At 42.0% G+C, this 23,539-nt stretch overlaps 1 protein-coding gene across 1 annotated transcript; it reads right to left on the bottom strand.

Annotated features, from left to right (window-relative positions):
- Window positions 1-5,046: 5,046 nt before the first annotated feature.
- GPALPP1 (GPALPP motifs containing 1) lies at window positions 5,047-23,518 on the bottom strand. Its single transcript, XM_065678211.1, has 8 exons — window positions 23,391-23,518; window positions 17,379-17,520; window positions 16,287-16,385; window positions 11,776-11,884; window positions 8,155-8,289; window positions 7,784-7,948; window positions 7,296-7,394; window positions 5,047-5,376 (listed from the first exon to the last, which is right to left on the bottom strand). The coding sequence occupies exons 1-8, from the start codon at window positions 23,473-23,475 to the stop codon at window positions 5,158-5,160; spliced, it is 1,053 nt and encodes a 350-aa protein (XP_065534283.1). The 5' UTR covers window positions 23,476-23,518; the 3' UTR covers window positions 5,047-5,157.
- Window positions 23,519-23,539: the final 21 nt, after the last annotated feature.

The following is a 23,539-nucleotide window of genomic DNA, read 5'->3' as shown; positions in this document are numbered from 1 at the left end:
TCCTATTCCTGAAGTTCCATTGTGCTGCTGAAACCACCAGCTTTGACTTACCACCTCCAGGTGCTCTGGGGCAAACCCCAGGCAGCAGAAAGGATCATTAGTCTTCCATGGCCTCAGTGTATAAATGCTCTCCAGGCCTCGTGCATTTTAGCATGGCCGGATCAGCCTGTGCATGGTGGAGGGGACCCAGTCCAGTGCAGCGCCTGTCCCTGAGTGCAGGTGAGATGGCGACAGCCTGCCCTCTGCTGCTGCAGGCTGTGGGAGGGGACCGGCTCGTTCTCCCATAGCTTAGCGTGTGTGCTCACACTAAATGTGACTCATCTGAGCCATGACGGGGAGAGCTGCGGTGGCTCTTCCAGGGCTCACACAACTTCAGACATAGCAAAAAGTATTTGTCAATGTACATCAGGAGTTGCGTAGCAGCTCAGGCACTGGCAATCATGGGGAGCAAGGCTCCTTGAAAGAAACAGACAGGAAAGGATGGAGAGAAGATGTAATTTTCCCTGAGGCTGGGCAGTTGTCTAACTCATGGTCAGGTGTTAGCGCAAGTGGCTACAACCCTATGGAGTGAAGCAAGTGATGGCAATGTTAAATAGCTGAGAGCCTGGGCTAGATACCTTTTTCTTTTTTTCTCCCTCTGAAGTCTGCCTATGAGACTTGCTTCTGAATATTTATGTTTAAATTGCTTATTTGGAAGAAGTCACAGCTGCAGCTGTTCCTGCTGAAGTAGGTGACAGCCTGTGCTGCTGTCTCCTAGAGACCTGCAGTTCCCACTCCACGAGAGTGGCTTTTAAAATAGGGCGTGATTTGCCATGCAGATGCAAAACGTGTATAATTTCAGTGAGCAATGAGATTTGTTACTGGTTTAAAGGCCAGTGTAAGAAAACAGATCATTGGAACAACAAGGAACAAAGGTGGGATGTTAGAGAATGGGCTTCTGCTTATTGCCATGATGGCCACTGTGACGTGGCTGCTGTGAAAAGACCAGCTCTGCACAGGTAATAACTCTGTGTTCATGTCGTGACTGAAAACAACAGAAATGCCACATGTAGGGAAGTGATTGTTGAGGGTCACCGCTTCTCACCCAGCTGCCAGAGCTGGAAGCATCCGGAAGATGCGCTTCACAGGCACACAACGGCGCCCCCCACTAGCGCTCCTCACTGACTTCAGCTAACAAGACACCACCTTCATTAGTAAGGACAAGAGAAAAATCCAGAGCTGGTGGCTGGAAAACACCAAATAACATCAGGATTTTTTTTCCCCAGCATATAAACTGCTGCACACTGGTCATAAGGTCAGAAAATCACATGCATGAATCTGAGAATTAGGCAATCGCACAGTTAGAAACTATATGCACTGGCAACAGGTGAGGCAGCTGAAAGATGTACATAAAGTTCTCTCAAATTCTGATTTTTAATGCCAGATTACTCTTAAATCAACATAAAATTTATAATTGGAAAGAAATAACAAAGTTTACATTTCAGAAACTAAACAAGTCCTCAAAAGCACAAGCAGCCCTGGACTCCTGGAACATTTTGAAGCTTCTTTTATGCAGAAAACCTCTGTTCCTACTGGAGAGAAACATCTTAATGTTTCACCTCAATGTTTGCTTGGAGAAGGCTACTTTGACAATGCCCATTTTGTGCTAACAACACGACACTACCAAAGCCCTACCACTACCACAGCTACAGACTGGGCAAAGAAGAGATTCAGAGTGGCCCTGCAGAGAAGGACTTGGGGGTGCTGGTCAATGAGAAAATGAACATGAGCCGGCTTCAGTGTGCGCTCACAGCCCAGAAAGCCAACTGTATCCTGGGCTGCATCAAAAGGAGCGTGACCAACAGGTCGAAGGAGGTGATCCTGCCCCTCTGCTCTTGTGAGGCCTCACCTGGAGTATTGTGTGCAGTTCTGGTGTCCTCAACATAAAAGGGACATGGAACTGTTGGAACAAGTCCAGAGGAGGGCCACGAGGATGATCAGGGGACTGGAGCACCTCCCATATGAAGACAGGCTGAGGAAGTTGGGGCTGTTCAGCCTGGAGAAGAGAAGGCTGTGTGGGGACCTCATAGCAGCCTTCCAGTACCTGGAGGGGGCCTATAGGGATGCTGGGGAGGGACTCTTCGTCAGGGACTGTAGTGACAGGACAAGGGGTAATGGTTCAAACTTAAACAGGGGAAGTTTAGATTGGATATAAGGAGGAAATTCTTTCCTGTTAGGGTGGTGAGACCCTGGAATGGGTTGCCCAGAGAGGTTGTGAGTGCTCCATCCCTGGCAGTGTTCAAGGCCAGGTTGGACAGGGCCTTGTGTGGGATGGTTTAGTGTGAGGTGTCCCTGCCCATGGCAGGGGGGGTGGAACTTGATGATCTTGAGGTCCTTTCCAACCCTAACTATTCTATGATTCTAAATAAAATGCATTTCTATTGCTGTTTATTATTTAATAAACACTTCATCCAGGAAAGCCAACACAGAGCACATCCACTGCCTACAACAGCAGAAGTGAAGAATAACTGTCCATAAATACGTGTTTAAATAAGAACAGCAGAGATTTTCCTCGGGTGACAGTATTGCAATACCATATTCCAACAAAATTTTCCAGATCAAACATCACGGTTGCTCGGTGTTTTGTCCTGAAGATGCATACAAAGAAATCAGTAAGTTCTCTTCATATATCTTTATTGCTTTTAGTTGTTCCTTTGTAAAAGCAGACTCAACAGGGTTAAATTTTTGTTATTAACAAAGAATATTACTTAAAAATAAACACCCAGTTTATCATATGCCTACAACAAAAGCCTTCTTTTTATTGAATTCACTATGAATTCCACACATTTAACATTTCAGAAGGAGGGGACCATAACTCTTGAGCAGAAATTTTTACCATCAGTATTAGCAGAGGACATCTGTACCAGCACAACACAAAGGAAGTGCTTTAAAATCTAGGCTGATGGGCTTCTCACATGCAGGAAAACCTCCCTGACAAAACAGAGTTTCCGGATATGCACGGAGTCGATACACTGTGACACAGGCTGGCAGCGCAGTATAGCAATAGAATCCATTAAATCTGTGTTGGGAGCCGGTTACCAGCAACACTACATAGTAATTATGGGAAGGAATTTCTCTGAGGTAAATTCTGTTTTTTCAGATGAGATTCTGAAGAATCACCCACTAATATTTCTGCAGAAATGCTTTACAGCTTGTCCAAATGGCAGAGAACAAGCCATCTTTTCCCACAAAAGCTTACAGAGCTTGTAGCTTACTGAGTTATTGCTTGTTCTAATGACTGTTAGAGGGAATGGCTTGGTGTCAGTAAAAAGATTAGTTCATGCACTAATGCTGTTCAAAAGGTCACTCAATTTACACAACATAATGAAAAGCTTAATCGGAATTCTCAAGAATTCCACCTTCCCCTTATCTCAAGTTCGTAACAGGGATTTCATTGAGTCTTTGAGATGCTGCTTCAGAGCGGAGAAAAAAGATGAAGCAGATGAGAGAAAACACATTCCCAGCTCACATCAAGGCTTCACTAATTAGAACCACACGTCCCACATGGAGGTGTAACCTACTGCCACACGGCTGTCAATGATCTGCCTGCACTCCTGTTACTACAGCTCCCCTCTCAAGCAACACCACAGAGCCTCCACTCCATCACATCCTTGGAGAGGGCAGGACACCACTATGGGGTCAGGAAGGGTAGCAAGCAGACAGCAGGGATACAGCTGGAGGGCAAGGCGTGGCCATCTGCCACATGTGACGACCAGTCCTCAGTCTGGAGGGGGAGAGACAAAAGAACAATAAACGGAAACACAGCATATAACAGCAACAAAATCTTAATACAGCCTTCATTCCTGCTACAGACTTGTCTGAATGAGGGATTCACAATGTCTGAACTGCACAATGTGCTCAGGAGAGCAGCTCTTTCAGCATAAGGCAATGCTTGATAGTCGATTTCTCAAGGCACTAGGGTATCCAAAAGTGTGTAAGGATCATTTTTGTCAGCCATGGAGATTTAGCCAATCATGTGATGCTCACCCTGTCATTGCTTTAGTTGCCTAAAAAACTTCCCAATATTCCTAATACTGCCTTTCCAATTTAGGAATCTACATTTGCTGAATTGCTAGACATATTATTTAACCCCCAGCTGCAGAGGAGCTCCCAAAAAGGGGAAGGCAACAACCCACAAGGAAAAAAAAAAACAACTTAGCAAGGCCTTGCTTGCTGGGCTAAAAAAGCATGGGGCACTAAGAGAAGCCTGTCTTATGGGAGGAAAACTAAAAGGTGCTTGTTTAAACCTTCCTCTCACCTCAAAGAGAAATGACTCAGGAACTCGAAGTTGATTAAAATCAAACCTAGTACAAAGCCAGTCCCTCTTCTTCCTGAAGGTAGCAGATTTTTCAGATGGCAAAATGAATTGTCTATTTAAAAAAGCGTGGAACCTAAATATATTTTAAGTAATCATTGATTTGCGATACTGAACATTCTCAAAGACTTTGCAGCACATGGAGGCTGTGCCTCGGGCTCTCGCACATGGGCAATAAAATAAGACCAACTTTTAGCCACTTATTTCTGGGGCTTGTGGGGCCACTGCTCCATTAACACAAACCAACCCAGACACCATCTGCCATGGCAGCCCTTTTACAGTGAATCTCATGGTATTTAACACACAACATACGTCACATTTCTGAACAGGTTGCCAGTATCTCCTATATAAGATTATTTTCATACACAAATACTCTCAGTAACTCCTCAGAATGGATCCCAAACATTACTCAGGAGAAAAAGGATGTAAGTGCAAGTCTAATTTTAAATAAATAACACAACTCGCCCTTCAGCTTTGTCACATACACACAGGAGCTAAAGGAATCTAAGAATCAAATGTAGAGCTCCTTAAAATAATACTTATTCTAAGTATTTTTATGCTAGCAAAAAATATATATCTCAACGTTTTAAAGTAGCAAATTTACATTACCTTTTTTATACTAGGATTTTCCTTTACCAGTTTAGCTTTAGTAGAGATGATCCTCCCTAACAGAATATTTACAGACAAGGAAAAATAATTAAACATCAGGATATTTATTTTGCATACAAATATTTACAGGAAAATACTTAAAAAATTAAGTATTCAAAGTTTCACTGACTCCAAAAAAGCTTCAAGCTTATATGTTATAAAAACATATTGCCTTTACTGTGCTCAAATTTACTATTCAGATCTCTGGATTTTCTTATAAGAGCTTTCTTTTGTGCTTCATCAAACCGATGGACTTTGAGATCCTGGTCCCGGTCAAAAGGCCTTCTTTCCTGAGGTTTGTTCTTTTCTTCAGATGCCTTGCTCTTTAGCTTTTTCTGATGTATGTCCATCAGAGATTCTGATCTCTTTGACTCCTGGAAAAATGGGAAGAAGGAAGAGAAAGTTAGTATTACAAAGCATCAACAAGGGAGAGAAAATTCATGTGGAGAGATTGGAATTAGGAAGGCTGAAAATTCCAGAAAAAAAGATGACAGCTTAGGAAGTGTAAAAGACAATGATACATTTGGCATACACAACAGAGCAGAAAGCATGTATAATCTTCTCTACACTGAATAAAATACTAATAATCCACTGATGTTAAAGATAACCATAATGATGTTGAATCTCTGCAAACTGTGTTGATAAATTATAAAAATAATGCAAAAGAAATACAAAAGTTGCTCTGCCATTCTCAGAGTCAAATGCAGACAATATGTCAAGAGCACAGGCTCAGTTTCTCATACACTTCCCCAAGCATCTGCACTTGCTCACTGCTAGGGGGAGGAACAAGCTAGATACCCTTTCGATCTTACTCTCATGTGCTATGATGTTTTAAGGTGTGCTCTCTTCAGTATTTGAATTACCTGTTGCAAGCCTAAGGACAGTCACAGGTTTGAGCTAGAGCACATTTTGCCACGTCAAATACTTTCGTTCCATTTATTAAACACACAATCCAGCTCAAATATTACATAAAACTTGCTGATTTCACACAGGAGCAGGATAGTTCTCACAAGGCTATGCATCCTCTCCTTTACCTACATGTATTTGTGTATCTCACAGCAGTCAATTTCTCAGACTCTCAAATCATTACAGACCATCCAAAAGATCAGTCTGAACCAGTTCTCTGATCAGAAAGAGCAAAAGGTTAGCAGCTCTGTTTTCTCACATCTAGGAACAAGACATCTTTATTCCAGAGGTTCACTTTCCCCTCACTCCTTGTGCAAACACTTCATCCCACATACAAATAATAATTCACACATAGCATAAGAAATGAAAACAGAAAATTAGTAATATTTATTCATGGTGTAACCGCATCAGTGCTGACAGCTTTGCACTAGAGAATGTATATGGCAGCAGCACTGAAACAACTAACTGTAAGAAACCAGTTTAAGAACTAAAGCTCCTGAAAATAACTCTATTCAGAATGATAGTGGAAACAGACAATACAGAAGGAATTTAAGGCAGTATGCTAATAACTGGATTTGCCAGCCTCTAAATCAAGAGGCACATGTGATTTCAGGTATGACAATTGAAAGTGCCAGATAAACTTAAATCATGTAATATAAGCCAAGGCCGTGATTCTCAAGAATTATACTCTCCAGAGACCAGACTGACTTGCAGAAGACATCAGGCCTTAAACCAAGGACGAATGGGAAGACACCAGTCCGTATTCTCTGGTGAACAGGGCTGGCAGACAGAGAAGTGGGAGGGAAGTTGACATGGAGTTCAGATTTCTAGTAACAAACATCAGGCTGTGAAAATGGTCTCCTTCTCCAGAGACTGAGGAAAAGTTCAAATAATGTTGTTGTAATGAGCAGTTAATGTAATTAATTAAGAAGTATAATTAAAGCATTGACCTGCTTAGCCTACCAAGCTTCTTTTGGGATAATGCATATTTTGTCCTATAAGTTAAACTTTTACTACTATTTTATTCCTGGAAAGCTGGTAAGTTGGTGGAGCAAGCTAATATCTGAATGAAGGTTGTCTGCTCCTAGCAACCATGTCTTGATGTGAGGATGATTTAAGGAAAACCCACCTAAAAACTGAGCCAATACACACAAACCCCAATTCTGTAACACTGTTTTCAGCAGCTGTCGGTGGACCAGATCCTGCTCTTCTTGATTCAATGGCAAATGTTCTAATGACTTAAACAGCAATAGGTTTGGACACTAAAAGGGAAGACTGTAGTAGCATCATCATGGAAACCAGCAGTGCTAGGAATGAGAACCAGAAAAAAAAGTGTGAAGAATTAAAAGAAATGCAGGAAGAGGAAGTATTTTGCTATCACACTTACATTGTATGAAGTCACCTGCTCAACAAGTCTCTTGTCTCTCCCAGATAACACGATTTCTTCATCATCCTTGCTGGTTGACTTTTTTGCCTCTTCTCTTTCCTGATGAGTAGAAACAATCACATGCTACAGTAATCAGAATGTCCGAAGAAAAAAGTAAGGAAATCTATATTTACTTTCATTAAATCTGAAGGTTAGAGGCCACCAGCTATTTTTCTGGTCAGCTTGATGAAAGAAGAACACCACACTGTAACTGGAAATTCAATGAGCTGACACTACAGAAGGAAGGGGGAATAAATGCGTGTCAGTGTTATTTAAAATCGTTATTTCCTTGCCTTTACCTTTAAGCCCCAATTAGTAAGTTTTGTAAACAAAGGATAAACTCAAAACAAAAAAAAATAATTGACCAGCTCAGGGAATCTTTACTTTGCTTTCACAGAATATCAACATCCATACTGCCCACAGGTGTACATGGGTGAGTAAATGCTCACCTTGGCTTTTCTCTCTCTGTCAGCTGGAGTATCTGTCCAAACAGATCTATCTCCTGATTTGTCATCAGCTCTTCTCTTGAATGTTCTTGGGCCAAATCCAAAGCTTTTCAATTCAGGTGGAAGCTCCGTCATCCATGATTCCCTGGTAATTTGCTTGGGTTCATCCTTTATGAAAGATGTAGAGGAGGAGTAAAAAGCATAATCAAGAATTGCTGTCTGAATCTCTTGGCTTCCAGCAGAAATAATGAATTTTTCTTCAAACATTTAGTGTCCTGAGCAGAATCGCAACTGGGTTCACACAGAAACAGGCAAAGAAAAAACACAAATACACTCCAGCAACAAAATACTAGAAATTAAGAAATGCAACTTACGCTGTCTGCTGAAGTAAGTTTTTCCTTCATTCTCTGAGCTCTGCGTTCAAATTCTCTAGTGACATCAGACTCCACTGGTCCTTTTGCAGGCATTGGGCCAATAATATCATCTTCTTCCTCACTACTATCTGTTACCTTCCAAAAATAAAACATTTCTCTCAAACCAGAGCTCTAAGACCATCAAGAAACACTTCAGCTTCACAGCTGATTTTATAAACCTAATGCAATGCACCTGCCAGACAACAAAAACCTGGATTAAAACTCTAGATTAGACCTGTTCTAGTACTTTAACATGGATACTCAGTGTCCATGTTTCCAAAAGCATCATCTCTTGTCTAAAGCAAAACAGCTGGTTAACACAGTGGCAAAGTCCTGCTACTTTATGTTGCTCTGCATGCAGCCATGTAGCCCCTGTGGCCCCAGGTAAAGCTGCAACACGCAAACGTACATGTTTGATACTTTGCACTTCACCATCATTAGCAAAATTTGGATGCATCTTTGGAATAAGGATCACAAACTCTCACTGCAAGGAGAACTGTCTCAAGCTTAGATTCTGTAAGGGTGCTAGGAAGAGTTACACGCAAGTTAGGGCACAGTGACACGCATGGTACTACACTCCTGGGTGTATAGTAATCTGCCAGTCTCACCTCTTGGTTCTGTTACTCTCTTCTTCAAACCCTTTCAACATCGCATTCTAAGCAATTATTTGGAGAATGGCTCAAAAAAACCCAAACTTTGAAAGGGACTAGGTGTTAATAAGAACCTTTATGGCTGTCAGAGGTTGTACTGAAAGCTCACAGGTCCCTCCAAGTTAAAACAGCACAGATGTGGATAGAGGCAGAACTAGACATGAAATGGTGACACCACAGTGCCCTGGAGGCAAAGCTGAGGTGCGCAGTATCTACAAAAGTGAAAAGATTCAGCTACAGCCTGAATGTGTGTGATAAAGCAACAGGAGTAGGATGAGGACAAGGCTGTACAGTCAGGAAGCAGACAGTATTGTTTCAGAATATAGGGTGGTGGTAAGTAAGTTTCAAATGAAAGATGGCTGGGGGGAATGGCTTGCTTTTGTCATGCCAAACTTTGGTTACCTGGTAGGCATCTTAAAATCAAGATAGGACATCATCAGAGAATGTAACAGCTCAAGAGTGATGAGCAGTGGAAAACCAGTACCAGTATCCCTCTGCATAAAATAAGGCTCATGAGGCAGAGGTGACCCAGTGGAGGATACAGTAATGGAGTACAGAACCTCACTGGAAGAGTTACCTAATAGGAGCATGGGGAATGAAGAACGAGCAAACAGAGGAGGAGAGAAGGAAAGTTATCCCTATACTGAGTTCAAGCCTAATACTTCAGGCTGCTTATAGCTGGCATCTCTCCGCTGTAGAGGGATTTGCGCTAAGGAAGACAGGAGGTGTGAAATTAGCCACTTCACTCCTGTGTGCCATTTGCAACAGAAACACTGCTCCAAGCTGGTGAAGACAGTTGGCATGTCTGCCTTGCGGAGTCAATGAAGATACAAACAGTTAGGAGGGCAAGCTTCAGTGAGCAAGTGACACAGCTTCATGTGGCTGTAAACCACAAGGTGCAAGAAGAGGCTTAGCAAACTTAATGGCTGTATGACCAATTGCATAAAATGGATCTGAAAGACTGAGAAGGGTAATAAATAGCTGTTCATTTATAAACGCCATCAATGCAGTGTGGTAACACCAAGTTCTCTCATGATTCTTCTCAAACACATTTACATAGCCAAGCTTTCACTGATTATCTACCACTGCAATATTGCATCAAATTTTAGAGAATGGGATAACTGCATTTTCTCTCTCTTTAAAGAAGGAGCAGGTGGGGAAAAAGAACCACCATCTTGAGAAACCAACGCAGTAAACCACTTCTTTCTGTGTACAAACAAATAAAAAATGCAAATATATAAGACTTTCACAATAAATTGTACTGTGAAGTAGTTGAGAATGAAAGACAAATCTCATGCTGAGTTTTAACTGAAGTGTGTCTCGTTTCCTTTCTCATTAGTCTGAAGTTCAATTCACTCCATTACCACCTGCTTCAAACAAGATGAAATTAAACAAAGATTAAAAAATACTGCCTTCAAGTTTGAAGGGGAAATCAATAGAAGGTGAAAAGTCAGCATAAAATAAGCTGCTTCTAAAGATGTGCTAGAATACAAAATAAATAAAAATAAACCTCACTCATATTCAAAGGTAAAAGATGAAGTATTATTAGGAAGAGAAAAAAAAAATAAAGGTAAGCCAAGTTCTGTAATAGCTGTAACAAAGCTGATGCTAGATCTATTTAGGATTAAAAGAGACCTTTATGTTTGCAAAATATCCAAGCAGACCAGTTTTGACATCCCTACCTCAAGAAATCCATCATTATGATAAATTGCTTGTTATTTGGAGTTGCAAGACAGTGAGTATCTTCAAAATGTCAGACAATCATTCTTCATGAAGGATTATGACAACACTTTGTTGTAGGAGGCTAGAGAATGATGCACTGCACAACTTCTAACCAAAAAAGTAAAGTTCCAGAGCAGCCTTTGCCTCATTCCTCCCTAGCATGTCTCATAGCAGCTGGGAGTTAAACTTTAAAATGTAAGTATTTTAGAAATAAACACAGTAACTGTTAATGCTCACAAGGAATTAATATTTAATTATAGCATGAGAGAGACTCAATTGCTTAAATGCTGGTATCCAACAAGATTTTTGATGTCTCAGGGCATCCTGCCTGGCTTCAGACATGCTGCTCAAGAAGGATGCAGGCTTCTCTCTAAGGTGCTACTCCCTGTCTGCAAGCCTGCTGCAGACAATTCAGATCCTTTGGAATGGTGCTAAAGGAGCTGAATCTTCCCCATACTTCTGGCTGTATTTTATCACAGATCTTAGTCTTGAATGTTCTTTAGGAGTACATGCATCATTTTGTGTCTGGGACTTATCAGCTATAGGACTTCTAACTAGTTTTTAGCCAACCTGATGAGAACAGTCAAAAAAACATGACCCAAAAAATTGCATCAGCATCGCTGTCCTGCTCTACTTTACTCCCAGTTACAGGTTATCATCTTACTATTGATAAGGACAGTTAGCGACACTGTGGCATCATTCTTGATTGCATTCTTTCAGATACACTTAGTTAACACATCTACTAATGAACATTTTTAAGGACGTGAAGATATGCGAAATATTCATTTTGTTCCCCATCAGCAACAGAGTAAAAGCTTGAATTATAGGCAAATATTTTCATTTTAACAGCTTGCATTACTTCTTTCATGCCTTTAAAAATTTGAACTTTGCCAAGATGTTCACTTGTGAGGGACATCACACCAAAAGAAGTAAAAAAGCACTAGGAAGAGTTACTGTGACTGCACTTTAGGGTGCCTGTATCTCTTGTGTTCGCTGAGTGCATCATGTCAAACAGCAAAATCGCAACAAACCAGACCAGTCTTTTTCTTTTTCAAGGCTTATTTATGCTCCACTATTTGACTCAGACAAAAAATATGCCAGACACTTTCTGGTCTAAAGTTAAACTGTCATTGAGAAGTATGCCTAGTAGACTTTTTCAGGCTCCTACCGATAGCTTGTATTAAAACAAAAGGCTTCTGTTTCCACAAACCTGGGTATGGAATTCCGATGAAACAGATGGTCCTATGGAACATCTGCTATTCCCGGTGTCCTGTGAAGGTCTCCTAAAGCCAGGAGGTAATGCAGGACCTATAATGGGCCTTGAAGGAGCAAAAAAAAAAGAAAATAATTTATCTTCAACTGGGAAGCAGGAAAAACCCAAGAAGTAATATAACCAACAAGAACAGTACACTGAGTGACAGCCTTCCACTGTTTGCTGCAGGAAAACATGTAATAGATCAATATAAAAATCAAATGTAGATGAGAAACACGATTCTCCTTCTTCCCCATGCCAAGTGTGCCCCCTATGTGCACACCATAGAAATAACTGAGTAAGAAGAGTTTCTCCGCTCTCCAGGACCTCTGCAGATAGCTGGGATGGAAGAAAACCAAGAAAGTTGCAGCATGTACTCAAGGAAATCCACATTTTTCTTCCTTAGCTTCCTTCAGCAGATTTAAGAGCCATGAAAGGTGGGAGGTCAAATACACACTACTCTTTCCCTAGCAACAAAGCCAGTTTTGTTCATTCTTGTCTTGCACCAGTTTTGCTGCCCTTCAATAAACAGATTCAGTGAACTGCTCTGATTTTGACTTTATTTTCTCCTGGAGTGGGGATGAGAGAAGAAGTTTTGTGATCCCAAGGAACTTCACTGGTTTGGTTTTTTGCCACAGCTCAGCAAGCAGGATAATTTGATTGTCTCCAGGAACACAGAAAGGTGAGAATCTCTTCAGTCATGAAAACAGTTCAAAGTATACTTACAGACTGTGCTTGCAGCACTGAAAGACTTATTTTATACAAGTTGCTCTTAATAATCCACCAAGATATTCTTTAAAGCTAATTAAACCCCCAAGCAATTAACACCTGATGAGATATCCAAGTGGCAGTATCCTCACAATGTATCAGCACAGACTTTATTATGATCTTCAGTTTCTGAGCTTTAGGGCGATCAAACATAACACAACATGAACTGAATTATGCTAATTATGGTCTTTACTAAATCCTGCATAATCTAATCAGTACAGGCCTGCTGTAAGTGATATTACTGTCAGGATTTGAAGAAGGGAAATAAAAAGCAGGAAGTCCTGTCAGAAAGCAAATCACAGACAGACACAAGCAACAAATGTGAGCTCAGGCCAGGACAAGGGCACTGGGGAGGTTTCAAACCCAGACAAGAGGTCTAGGTTAAATTTGAAGTTCCATCCCCACCTAGCTGCTGCAAAAAAGCAGCAGCTTTTACTTTCCTCCATTCCTTTCTGACTGCTTTCTTGTTAGGGCCATATTTTAAAGTCCCATTATAATTTAAAGAGACTGAATTTAAACCTATGCAGATACGGCCAAAATAATCTTATTTTAGCATACAAGTATGAATGGAGAATGAGAGACAGTTAAACCAAACTATAGAAAAAGCTTTCTACTAAAATATATGAGAACATCAACGTTGTGGGCTGTATCTGTGCAACCTGTGAAAAAGAGCAGATGTCAAATACTCTGCCTTGCTTCTGTTGCAGCCCAAAGGCTCTTCCAAAGAATGCAAAAACAGTTCCCATTGTCATCCCTCTCACACTTTCCATTTCTATGCTTTTGTTTTCCACATGAATAACCCTGTTGTTTGGGTCTTCCCTCAGCAACACACGGCCAACATGATTCTTGACAGTTTCCTGGATGTCCAAAGACTTCTGAACAGGTGAAGTGAAATCTAAATCAAACTCTGTTAAACACATTCTGCTGCTGTTGGCAAATTCTCTACCTATATATACATGTTTAAAAAAACCACCCCAAAAAACCTTAGCATGAATTAAGCTCTAATGTAAGGAATACTGGATTTCATATACGGCAAAAAACTCTTCCCTGTTGTTGGACTTGGAGTGCTTGCTAAAGGGTGTTTCAAGATGGGCATTTCAGCATTCCTCTCATGTATAACAACATTCTTTATGATAACTTTTGCTCTTTACCTTGATGTGTGAATACTTTGGGAATACTTATGACTGCTGCACTTCTGTCTAGCATTGCTAAACAGCAAAATCCTTTCCAAAGTTGAAGGAAAACCTTTCATGTATATATTTCATGTTGGAATGATTCAAACAATTTTTAACAAGCTGCGAATTCCCACATGAGCTGCTCCTAAACATGAATATGTTGCTTTGGCAAGTCTGAAGAAGATGTAACAGAACAAAAGCTTTTCTAAAAGAATGAGCATGTCACACACAGCTAATAAACATTATGTCTATACATTAAAACAAACAGCTGGCCTTTGCTTCAATTATTCATGGTTAAACAGTGAGCTACCAAGTTGCTCAACGCTCGAGGCAATGCAGCAAGGAGATAGTTAACAGCACTGTATCTACACCGTGCACAGCTTACATGCCTCAGTGTGTCAGACTCCCAGGTGTATGGGAGTGGAAGACAGACAGAGCTCTACCCACACATCACACCTTTCCCACCTACTCAGGGTGCAGAATGACTCTGCTCAATCTGCCTTCTGTGTGTGCTAGGAGCAATTGTATGGTGAGCTAGGACAAAAAAAATCCAGCAAGCACCTTTTACTGCTTTAATCTTTCACACCCTAGACACAGAGCAGACTCCTGCCCTCTGAATGTAAATGCCCCCTGAATGTAAATGCAAGTTACCCAACATTTTGGAAATAAACTGCTAAGTGGAAGTAAAAGTTGGGTAAATATCCAAAAAAAAAATAAGATTATATGATGGGTCACCACCTGCATTACTGCTCATTTCTCTAACCTCCAAATTACAAATTGCCTCTTTTCTTTTGCACGCTCTGACATAAAATTTTACTACAGGAGTGGTCCTGTCAAAAATCAAGAAAGCAAGAAGGCTGCCACAGCTGATATTAAAAGCTACGAGTATTTATTTGCTTTATTAGAGATCACACTATTTTAGTGATTTCCTAGATTTTAATTTCAACAATTATGCATGTGAAACAGAAGAAAGAAAAAATATTACCCTTGGGACCACCAAATGAGCCCACTAAGAGTGACAGCCACAATTAGAAGAGCTGGTGTCGTGGTTTAAACAAAGTCAGCCATAAATCACGCAGTCACTCTCTCACTCCCCCCCTTCTTGCCCTCCCCCTACTCCCGGAGGAATGGAGAAGAGAATCAAAAAGAATGTAACTCCCACAGGTTGAGAGAAGAACAATTTAGTAACTAAGATACAAAACAAATCACTACTGCTGCCACCAATAATAATATAAGGGAAATAATAAGGGAAGAGAATACAACACCTCAGCACCAGCCAACCGATAACTCACCCCACCCAGCCCGACCGAGCACCGACTGATACCTCCTCCAACCCTGCAGTCCCTAGCCCTTCCGGGTAGCCCTCAGTTACATCCTGGGCATGACGTGCTGTGGTACGGAACACCTCTTTGGCTAATTTGGGTCAGGGGTCCTGTCTCTGCTTCCTCCCGGCTTTCCCTCCTCCCTGGCAGAGCATGAGGCTCAGAAAGTCCTTGGTCAGACTAAAACATTTGTATTATCAGCGCTGTTCCCAGGCCAAAAGTCAAAACACAGCGCTGCACCAGCTACCAAGAAGGAGAAAAATGACTGCTACTGCTGAACCCAGGACAGTTGGTCAGTTATAGCGAAGTGTAACCAGAAAGATACAGAAAGGATACTTACACAGCTCAACAACAAACTGAGTCCCTTTCCTAGGACTGAAAACTCCTGCCTGATAGACAAGTATTGATTAATTTTATCTACCAGCTCTTTATTGCTCTGAGGAAAGTAACAGCGATCAAAGGACTTTCTTGTATCTTCCATCAATAACTGTCCCCTTGGAAGTGCCAATTTCACTATGGATTATAATTTCAAATTATAGAAGGAAGTGCACAGATTAATGTAAAGACTAGAATGCTGTGAGACATGGTGAAGTTCTGCACAGAAAATCCATAAACAGTTGTTTGGGTTTTTTTTGAGGGGGAGGAGGGAAAAGTATTTTATAACTGCATGCAAACTAACAGAAAACTTCCTGATAGAGGCTATAAATAATGTTTATGTGCTTAGACCTGAGCTCTTGCTTTCTAGAAACCTACACTGTTCAGATTAGTTTTGCACCTGGAGACTCAAAAATAACCCCTGATGCATTAGCACATGACAATTCCAATAACCTGCATTGCACTGCACCACACAAAAGTTAACTGCCCTACTCATTCAGCCCAGAATTAAACATGGAACAGGTCCTTGCACCTGTAATTTGTTTTTTCTGCACTGATCTGAGACCTACCATAAGAAATAGATTTTGAGTGTCAAATTTCCTCTGACAATTCAAATGTTTATTTTTTCTCTCCACTCTGGACTAGGAGGGCAGTGTCTTCTATCTCAAAGGAATGCCATTCCTGTTCTCCAAATGTGGAAGAAGCAATTCGAATCATCTGAACCTGAAGTGCACAACTGGCAGTGTTCTGTAATAGTGCGACAAAATATTTTACCTTAAATAACCATGTTTCAAGGAAAAGAGTCTGAAAATAATTCAACTTCAATTACCTCTCTGGAGAATCATCCTGTTTTTTAAATCCAGGAGGAAGAGCAGGCCCGAAAAAGCCATCATCATCATCATCATCTTCCTGATTGCTTTTTGGCTTTCTGCAAATAAAAAGATTTCACTTAATAATTACCTTGACATGCACAGCAATTATCAACATTTTAAAAAGGAAAAAAAACCCCATAAAATTATTCCAAACAGTTCTATGTACTAAATATCCTGCTGTTACCAAGGAAACAGCGCAAAAGGGCCCAAAATAATTTGAGGCAATTAAAGAACTGGGAGCGTAAGCTTCACTCCAAAAACGCTCTGACATTTGAAAAAACATTAAGAATGCTTTTGCTGTAGATGGAAGAGTAGTGTAATGTTGAAATACCATTTTCTAGTCACAAAATAATTTTAAATTCAACACTTTTTTCTGCATTTTTATACACAGTCTGCATTTTGACTAATAATTTCCCCAGTTCAGACCTAATTAACTGAAAACCCATTGAGTAAGACAAGAAAAAAGTGAGTAATATTTACTCTTAAGATGGCATAACACCCTTCAAGTGCTTTATACAAGGCCTAGCACAAATACATACAAGTTCTTAACACAGCAGCTGTAAGTAATCAACCCCACCAAATGAGAGTATATGCACACTCCTGTTATTTGCTAAACAACCCATGTTTTTTCATTAAAGTTGACTTATGGGCATAACTTCATGCCCATAAACAGTTCTTATGACCTTTCAGTGAGAAGTAGTATACCAGAAACAGGGTAAAACTCAAGTACCGAGTACATACATTGTAAGTGGTGTCTGACCTTAGTATAAACCAAGCAAAATATTAAGGATTTTATTACTTTAATGGCAGAATTAACGTAAAGACAGAGATCTGATTGCTCTAAATAACTTAAATTCCACTGTAGGGTGTCAGACAGGTCAGCTGGACACTCCTCACCACAAAGAACATGCAGAACATGTCAAAGTTTCACACAGGTACAGGGTTTGAATTTTTATTTATATAAATACTGTCCCCGTCTCATAATTTATACAGAAATATTTCATTTGCAATACAGTGTCAATATACAAACAACCTAAGAATATACTCACTTGGGTGCTGGATCTCCTATCTCTTCTTCAGAATCTCTGTTTGTATCTCTGGGTAGAGGAACTGATTCCGAGTCATCATCGCTGTCAGGAGTTTCTGAGCTACAGCTGCTTTTATAGCCTGGAGGCAATGCTGGTCCTGCAACTGAATATCCCAGTATTTGGGATACTTAGTAAACATTTCAAATAAGTATGACCTATTTTGGTATTCCCAAAACATCTACCTGGAATTAAGTTTATTCACTCATTGTTCTGTCTAGCATTTAGAGAAGACAAATAAACAAACTTCTAGAAGTTACTTTTTTTCAGCATCATATTTCAATGAACAACCCCCCCGAATTAAATTAGTAAATTACTAATCCATTACTACATGACTGTCTTCTGGAACAGGACTAGAAAGCCATTTTATCTAGCAACTGATTTACAATACATAGGGCACGAACAGGTATATTTAAAAGAAACTATCACCTTAATAAAGCATTTGAATATTACTGGTGAAGAATCATTCCATTTGTGCATACACAGCATGGGAGACCATACATTAGTGGAATTCAATTGCCAATCTGCTTTAGGAACGGTTTAGCAATTACGGTTATTCCCAGTTCAGCTAAGCATGAACAGCAAGCACAGACTTCAGTACTCTGCTGAAAAAAGGGATGATTTAGGCATTCAGACTTCAAAGAATCACTAGTGTCAGAAGGCTGGGGCCTTCCAGTCAACCCTTTACACTCTGGAGTATGAGGGGGAATATCTCAGCAAAGAATTAGGTGCCAACACTGCTAACAGGCCTGAGCCTATTTCTGGCACTGTCTCCAGAAGCAGGCACTCTTTACAGACTTACTTGGATATAGTGCCATGTACGCTGGATACAGAAGCAGCTTAGCCACTGATCCCAACACCAAATCCCCCCCAAATGAGACACTGTGTTAACACAGACATCCCCACAGGCTCAATCAAAACAGAGCCAGCTGGAGTAAGCAAAGACCAGCAATGGCCCCAAATAAGAGGCCTTCCCACACTCAGGGCCAGCACCAATTTACACAAACACAAACAGATATCCGATATAACAGAGATTTAATCCCACTGAAGATTTCGCATCCAGAAACACAGACACTGTTCCTCCTTTTAATATTTCAAGCACCAAGTCCAAGACTGACAGGACAGAAAGATGCTTTGGTGAGAAAAGACATGTTTAGCTTTAGGAACTGTCAAGGGTTAGATGAAAAGATGAGGTGCAATAAAACTACACAAATGAAGGGTACCAGGAAATTACATCTCCAGATAAAGAACTATGACTTTTTGATGGTTCAAAATAAAACCTGATACAGACTATGGTTCCATTGTTAGCTGACAAAGGACAGGCAGAAATTGAGTCCTTCTGAGTGTGCTTCATAAAGCTTTTACTGATCTTTAGTACAAGACACAGAACAAGGTCAGTCTATTAGTTACAAAGCATCTAGACACATCTACCACTTATTTTGTTTTCTGTTTTAATGGGAAAAACTTTACCCAGGACATACAAATCCATTTCAGCATTAAGAAAGAAAAAAACCCCGCAACACCCCCGCCTATAGAGTAAGTTCAAGATGAGAGGGAAACAACAAATCAAGGAAAAATAGGAATAAAGGCTGCTATTAAGAAGTCTCCCATCTTGGTATCAGAAACACCACCGGATAAAGAGCACTTAAAAACCAGACAAAGCCTGAACAATGGCTTTCTCCAGCCACCTGGTGCCCTGATATCATGAAAGCAGAGGTTTATTTCTCTGAACACAGACAAATAAGAGAAGGCTTTGGACTGAAAGGAGTAAACTGAGAGACGCAGTTTGAGGAGTCTGACACTGCAGAGGAAGAGAAAGATAGGGAGCAGCTTTGTGAACTGGAAAGAACTCATAAAACCAAAACTATATAAGGAAGAAGACTGGTCCCACTGACACGTTGGCTAACATCAGGGTTAACACACATGCTTCTTATCCCAATTCCTCTCCATTTTGACGGCACAACCCTTTGCGTGGGCTATGCAATAAACTGGCTCAGGGAACTTAAGAGGCATAAAAATAACACTGCAAAACCCAGCACTCCCCTGAAAGAACTGTTTGTGGAACTGCAGTCTAAGCAGGACTAACCAGAATCAAAATAAGAGAACAGAGAATGGTTCACAAAGGGAAAATGGCATTTAAAGCCTGTGGAAGAAAAAGTCCTTGGAGACGGTGAAAGAAGTGGTGGAGAAAGAGACTTGGGAGAATGGGGATTAAAAATTACTATGGTCCTGGTACTGACTGAGACTCTTACTGATTGAGACTCTTAATCAGTACAGGTAAGGATACAGTGATGGATCAGGGTAGGGAGCCAAGGAAAGAGCAGAAAGGAAGGAATGGGAATTGCTCTCGGTTCTAGAGGCAAAGAAAGGAAAGGGTAAAGAGGGAGGCCGAGATCTAATGAGAAGTCTGTGAATGACATTCTCTGGAAGACATGGAAAAGTGAAAAGATACAGATCAAAGGAGGACCAGAAAAGAGCTCAGACCCACAGCTCACTACAACCTCCTTTCAAGCAGTTGTAAAGAGCCATGATGTCCCCCTGAGCCTTCTCTTCTCCATACCAAACACCCCCAGTTCCCTCAACCGTTCCTCATCACACCTGTACTCCAGACCCTTCTTCACCAGCTCCATTGCCCTTCTCTGGACCCGCTCCAGCACCTCAATGCCTCTCTTGTAGTGAGAGGCCCAGAACTGAACACAGGATTTGAGGTGCAGCCTCACCAGTAGCAGCACAGGGGGATGATCGCTGCCCTGGCCTTGCTGGCCACAGTATTGCTGATACAGGCCAGGATGCCAATGGCCTTCTTGGCTGCCTGGGCACAAGCTGGCTCACGTTCAGCTGTCAATCAGGACCCCCAGGTCCTTTTCCACCGAGCAGCTTTCCAGCCACTCTTCCCCAAGCCTGTAGCATTGTCTGGGGATGTTGTGGCCCAACAACCCCAATCAGCATTTTGCCTCCTTGAACCTCATACCACTGGCCATCCATCAACCCAGCCTGTCCAGATCCCAGATGATCAACAGCAGATCAACACTCCCCGCCAAATTGGTGTCATCTGCAAATTTACGGAGGGTGGAACTCAATCCCCTCATCCAGATCATCAACAAAGATACTAAAAAACACTGGCCCTAACACTGAGCCCTGAGGAACATCACTAGATGTGATGCCATTTACTCTTTGGGCTCAGCCATCCAGCCAGTTTTTAACCCCACGAAGAATCCACCTATCCAGGCCATGAGCAGCCAATTTGTCCAAGAGAACACTGCAGAGACACTGTCAAATGCTTTACTGAAGTCCAAATAACAATGTCCACAGCCTTTTCCTCATCAACCAGGTGGGTCACCTTGTCGCATTTGGCACCCAAGAGGGCAAACTGCATCCTGGGGTGCATCAAACACAGCACAACCACTGAGATGAGTTAGTGCAGCCTCACCTGGAGCACTGTGTGCAGCTCTGGGCCCCACGGTTTAAGAAGGACATGAAGGTCCTTGAATGCATCCAAAGGAGGGCAACAAAGCTGGTGAACAGGTTGGAAGAAATGCCAATAGGAGTAGCTAAGGACTTTGGGCTTGTCTAATTTGGAGAAAAGAAGGCTGAGGGGTGACCCCATCGCTCCCTACAGCTTCATGAGGTGGCAAAGCGCAGAGGGAGGTGCTGATCTCCCTGGTATCTAGGTTTAAAGTTGCATCACGAAAATGTTAGACTGAACTCTAGAAGCATTTCTTGTCCAAGAGGGTGGTCAAACACTAGAACAGGCCTCCTAACAAGGTGGTGGATGTCAGTGTTTAAGAGGTATTTGGACAATGCCCTTAATAACATGCTTTAACTTTTGGCCAGCCGTGAAGTGACTGGGCTTGGTGATGATTACAGGTCCCTTCCAACTGAATAGTCTGTTCTATTATCTTATAGTTCTGAATGGAATCTTATAGGCAGAAGTCTAATAATGGTTATTCAAAGTCTTATTTTGTTGCTGTTGGAAGGCTGAAATTATGAAAGCAAGAAAAAAAACCAAACAAACAAGCCCAAATCCCAGTGTTTTTTAAAAAAAAAAACAAAGGTCATCTCAAGAATAAGTGAGACCACAAGGAAAAAACACATATTGGAAAAGCCATTCGGCTTTAAAAGGTGAATTATCTCTTAAAATAACTAGAATATAAAGGAGATGGTTACAGAACAACTTCTAGGCCAAGCCTGTCTCAGGACCCAGCACATGTTACAGCACAGAAGAGGTTTGTGGCAGCCCTTCTACATGATTTTGCCACTTTGAACCTTCAGGCGCCAGGCTCCATCTGCAGCTGTACCTCTGTACAGACTGTGCTACACCAAAGTATCTGATCTTCTCTTCCTCCTCTGCACTGCAGCAGTATGCCTCCCGTGTTGAGCAGGTACAATGAGCTGTTGAGCCAAGCTGTTGTAAGTCAGGATAAGCTTATAGAAGTTATAAAACCAAAGAAACAACACCCCCATCCCACCCCCCCAGTGTTTGGGGTTTGGTGGGTTTTGTTGTTTGTAGCTTTTTGGGGTATATTTTAAGGCAAATAAACTCCCTCACCCACTTCACATAGAAATCCCCAAGCAGATCTGCTACTGTAACTGCAGAGCTGATGTACACCTGGACAAAACATGGACACACCAAGCTGAATAAACTAGACTAGATATTGCCAAAACACTTGGCATCACGAAACCACAGTCTAACTTATGTCATTCAGTGGATTCATACACAATGTAGATACCTGTATCACATGTAAGATGTATGAGGATGCTGGTGTAAAGAAGCTAAGTCATCACCACATATATCACTAGGAAAAACTGCATTATTTCAGACAAGCGTGTTAATCAGGACTTGAGTAGAAAGCCAAGCTGCGACCCGGAGCTTTACGTTGCTATGGTATTGCTACCTTGCTTTTCCTTCCTACTGCTCCCTCTTCTGGATTAAAAAATGAGAAGAGCAGATGAGCACAGCAAACCTTTCCCATTGGAGCTGCACTGTTAGGAACAACTGAATGATCACTGAAACACTGCCAGTAACTGAACGCATATACACTAATGACTTGAGGATGGATTAAAGACAGGGAGTACTAATGCTCAAACTGATACTTCCAGAGATATTACAGCACGTAAGAGTTTAGACTGGGGGGATCCAAGCACCACTGCAGAAGAGCCAGCCTGGCAGTCAGCTGGCTCCAGAGAGATCCCACTGCTGTCAACACCAGAGACCCTAGGAGGTGCAGCACCACAGCCTCATTGCTCACAGGCCAGCTCCGCATCCTGAGGGGAACTGACTAGAACATGGCAGTTTCACAACGTTTTGGTCTGACACATGAAAACAGGAGGCAAGACCTAATCACTGCCTTGTTTTATTTTTCTACCCACTAACTTCACACTTGGAGCTACTAATGTACACGGGCATAAAAATGCAGGAAAATAATAAACAAATCCATGCAGTATTAAAAAAAAAAAAACAACAACAACAAAAATGTTTAGACCATTTCATGTCTGCAGTACCACATCATGTAAGTATTTTTTAATAGAATCTCAGGATGGTTTGGGTTGGAAGAATCCTTAAAGCTCATCCAGCTCCAAACCCCCTGCCATGGGCAGGGACACCTTCCCCTAGAGCAGGTTGCTCCAAGCCCCGTCCAACCTGGCCTTGAGCACTGCCAGGGATGGGGCAGCCACAGCTTCCCTGGACACCCTGTGCCAGTGCCCCCCCACCCTCTTAGCAAAGAATTTCTTACTAACATCTAACCTAAATCTACCCTCTTCCAACTTGAAGCTATTCCCCCTGCGCAGCTCACCACACGCCCTCATAAACAGCCCCTCTCCAGAGCTCCTGTAGCGCCCTCACGCACTGGAAGCTGCTCCGAGGTCCCCCGGAGCCTGCTGCTCTCCAGGCCGAACAGAACACTCGTTTGCTTTCCCTTGAGGAGGTCCCCGTGAACCCCGGCGCCCCGAGGCGCCGCAGCCCCCGCGCCTCACCCTGGCTGAAGTCCTCATCCGGGTCAGCCTCTGCACGGCGCGGGAAGCCGGGAGGGAGCTCCGGCCCGATGAGCTCCCGAGCCATGGCGAGGCCCGCACAGCGCGCATGCGCCGCACGGCCTCCACCTCCTCTACACCCTCCATGCCCG

The sequence above is a fragment of the Lathamus discolor genome, chromosome 4 (genome assembly GCF_037157495.1).
Source record: "Lathamus discolor isolate bLatDis1 chromosome 4, bLatDis1.hap1, whole genome shotgun sequence".
Classification (NCBI taxonomy): domain Eukaryota; kingdom Metazoa; phylum Chordata; class Aves; order Psittaciformes; family Psittacidae; genus Lathamus; species Lathamus discolor.
The sequence above is the reverse complement of the archived record's forward strand: the minus strand, read 5'-3'. Positions and strand labels throughout refer to the sequence as shown.